The 3807-nt window shown below is 50.0% G+C and overlaps 1 protein-coding gene across 1 annotated transcript; it reads left to right on the top strand.

Moving 5' to 3' along the window:
- The first annotated feature begins 247 nt into the window (after positions 1-247).
- On the top strand, positions 248-1798 carry LOC146187898 (uncharacterized). Its single transcript, XM_084603550.1, has one exon. It carries the CDS (start codon positions 268-270, stop codon positions 1489-1491), a length of 1224 nt encoding a protein of 407 aa, XP_084459676.1. The 5' UTR covers positions 248-267; the 3' UTR covers positions 1492-1798.
- The last annotated feature ends 2009 nt before the right edge of the window (positions 1799-3807 follow it).

Genomic DNA, 3807 nt, shown 5'->3' with positions numbered 1-3807 from the left:
TACGTGAAAATTTTGTTGAAAGTGCTGTTTATCTACGGGAATGTATCTGCGCGCTCCCCGACCCACCACAGTGGCCACAAGTTTTGGATGACCTGGTAAAATTGAAGAAATTTTAACCTCACACGCGTCAGCTCAAGGGCAGCTGAAGTGTTTTATTAAGTGTGACAATTTGTTGTTCATGTATACCTCGGAAATAAAGAAAAAAAAAGCGGCGTAGCCGAGCGGTACATTCTACTTCCGGCCACCACCGTGTACGGACGCGGAATCATGTGCTCCGACGGAGCGGCGATTGCGGCTTTTACCGGCCGCGGAAACAGGATCTCAGATAGCGAAGACAGCGATTATCAGCTTATTCTGCCTCAGCTGCCAACCGGACGCATCGTTCAGAACACCGTGTTTTTGCACGGCGACGTGCGAGCAAGGCCCTACAGGGTTGAAGATTTACGAGATGCGCTCTTGCCTACAGGCTTACTGCCGGATGTGGTGGCCCTGGGAGCCTACCAGGTTAACCACGTTTGGGCAGTCACCCTTAAAGGTTCCGAGGCTACAAAACGGCTGCTTGGTGTGAAGGAGCTAATGGTGAAGAGGCGACGCTGTGTTATCATCGACCCGCAGGAACAGCAGGTGAAGCTGAAGCTTCACTGGCTATTGCATGGAGTGGCGGACGAGGACGTCCGGTCCGCACTCGCGGCCTTTGGGACTGTAATGGATGTCAGACGAGAGCGCTGGCGAGTGCAGGGTGTGAGTGACAAGGGCTCCACAACAAGGTCAGTGCTTTTAAAGCTGAAGAACGGCATGAAAATAGAAGACCTGCCGCACCAGTTACGGGTCGGTGGTGAACTGGCACTAGTTGTCGCACCCGGTCGCCCGATGCAGTGCCTGCGATGCCATGGCTCGGGCCACGTGAGAAGAGAGTGCAAGGTGCCGCGTTGCTCGATCTGCAGGCGATTTGGGCATGAGGACTCGCAGTGCGTCCGTACCTACGCCGCGGCAACGAGAACGGCGGCGAGTGATGACACCGAGCACCTCATGGACGAGGTTGAGGCGGAGGACGCTGCGGAGGGGACTGGTGAGATAGCGACTGCTTCGGGAGCAGAAATGCCTCTCCTTAGCGAAGGATCCCAGGATAAAAGCACGGACAGGGCAAGTGAAATGGTGGAAAACCCATCATCGGCAGCGTCGGACATCAACGAAGATGGATCCAGTCAAGCGCAGCAGCCAGCAGCAGTGAAGGGTCAGGAGCCCCCAGGCAATGGCAATGTAAGTTCAGTGGGTGCCGGAACTGCAACTAAACGCCCCCACGACGCAGCCGGCGATCTCGACGACATGCCGTATACAAGCAGTGTGGACGAGCCGCCTGTGAAAGCGGTGCAGGGTCGGCGGTCGTCCTTCAAGCCGCGACCTAACATCGCAGCGGAGCGAAAACCTGTCGACAAGCCACCCCCGCCGAAAAGCGAGACCGGCCAGCCGGGCGGCTCCGGAGGCGTCTAGCGGCTTGCTAGACGTTAAAGGTAAGCACCATGCTCCTGGGCCTACCTCATGATTAGAGCAACAATGGCACCTGAACCGTCTCTAAGTGTAGCCACGTTGAATGTCAGAGGACTAGCGAGCAAAAGAAAACAAAGTCAATTGTATCGGCTGATAACAGATAATGACATTGACGTACTAGCTGTTCAGGAGACAAAAGTCGAGGGAGAAGAGGAGACTGGGAGCATGGTGCTGCGTTTTACCTCAAGGTACTACGCTGTGGTTAGCCACGCTGTTGGGTTGTCGGCAGGATGCGTACTCTTTGTCAAAAAGTTACCAGGTCTTACTGTGCAGAGCATCACATCAGGGTCCTCTGGAAGACTCGTTATTTGTGATTTTAGTTATTGCCAAAGAGAATATCGGGTTATTTGCATATACGCACCAAATGCAGTGGATGAGAGATATAATTTTTTCGCTATGGTTCAGCAATATGTGGACCCTGAAAAATGCCTCATTATTTTGGGGGACTATAACTGTGTACTGAATTCTACAGACAAAACCAGCGGCACGGCTTTCCGAGATAAGAGCACAGATTTATTAGCCGATATTGTTACCGCAGCCGAGTTAATCGACGTGGCCGAAGTCCTAGAGAGTGGACAGGCAGTGAAGTACACTCATTTCCAGGGGACAAGCCACGCACGCCTAGACCGGGTTTATGTAGCACTCGACTTGATCTCAAAATGCCGCACTTACACCGTGCTACCGCTGTGTTTTACTGACCACTGTCTGGTTAAGTGCGTAATAGGAACAAAGAAAGAAGTTAGGAAGTTTGCTTGGGATATGTGGAAAATGAACGTTAAGCTTCTCAACGACGAATATTTTGTAGCAAAAGTGACAGAAGAAACCAACAGAATAAATATGAACGATTACTGTAAGGTGGGACAACAGTGGGAACTATGCAAAGAGCAAATCAAAATCACAGCGATTGATAGGGCCAGTTCGATTCGATTTCACGAAAAAATTAAAGAAAACGAACTGCAGAAAACACTAAAGATGTTAATAACAGAGGAATGCAAAAAGCCAGGCGTTTTCAAAGATGACGTGAGGATTATAAAACAGCAATTACAGCTGATCGAAGAGGAGCGTTATCGGGGCGCGCTGGTGCGAGCTAGAACAAATGCACTAAAAGCGGGCGAAGTACCTACGAAGCGGGCTTTAGGTTTGGAAAAAACGAACGGCCAACGAAACCACGTATGCGAGATAGAGCGGAACGGCGTTGTGGTGTCAGATAACGACGGCATTGGGCGAGAGTTCTTTGAGCATTATCAGGCGTTATTCGCGTTTCATGAAGCTGACTTGGACGGTTTCAAAAAGAGGTTTCTGGGTCAGATGCCGCGACTGGCCGACGAGGTAAAAGAAGTTTTGGAGCGGCCAATAACCGAAAGAGAAGTGTGCCGAGCAATTGAAAACTTGAACGACGGAAAGTCGCCTGGGCCCGATGGCTTGAGTGCCGCGTTCTACAAGTTTTTCAAAGATAAGTTGTCTGCAGTGCTTACAGCTGTATTCAATGAGGCATACCAACTGAAAGAATTACCACCGTCATATAGTACATCACATACTGTTCTCATACCAAAAACTGACGATACAGAAAGACTTCGCCTTGTAACGAGTTACAGGCCCATCTCTTTAACCAATGTTGACTATAAAATATTCATGAAAGTCTTAGCAGCTAGGCTCCAGACAGTGATTAAGGACATAGTAGGGTGCCACCAGACATGTGGAATCAAGGGAAGGTCTATAGTAAGCAACATACACAAGATGCGGTGCGTGCTTGAGTGCTGTGATGTCATGCAATCTGGCGTCGCGGTTTTGCAGCTCGACCTAGAGAAGGCCTTTGACTGTGTATCACATGTTATCCTGTTCGCCATTCTTGACCATATTAATGTCGGTTCGGTTATCAGAGAGGGTGTGGTCATGGCGTACAGGAGTTGCTCAACGCGGCTTATTGTAAACAAGTCACTGGGGGCCCCCATTGCCATGCAGCGTGCGGTACGCCAAGGCTGCCCCATCAGCCCACTTTTATTTTGTCTGTACATCGAATCACTATGCTTGACTATTATTAAAAATGATTCTGTTCACGGTTTTCGACTCCAAGCTGCCGAAGTGAAGCTCTTAGCATATGCCGACGACGTCGCAGTGTGTTGTATTGATAGAGAAAGTATTATAGCAGTGGTCGAAGAGGTAAAATGTTTTCGGGACATCACAGGGAGTTTGATCAATTGGGAAAAATGCCTGGGATTTTGGCATGGAGAATGGGCGTCAACCCCAGACACGTTTGCA

Source organism: Amblyomma maculatum, chromosome 5, assembly GCF_055883805.1.
Source record: "Amblyomma maculatum isolate TAMU_Amacu chromosome 5, ASM5588380v1, whole genome shotgun sequence".
Classification (NCBI taxonomy): Eukaryota; Metazoa; Arthropoda; class Arachnida; order Ixodida; family Ixodidae; genus Amblyomma; species Amblyomma maculatum.
This window is presented reverse-complemented; position numbering and strand designations above follow the sequence as displayed.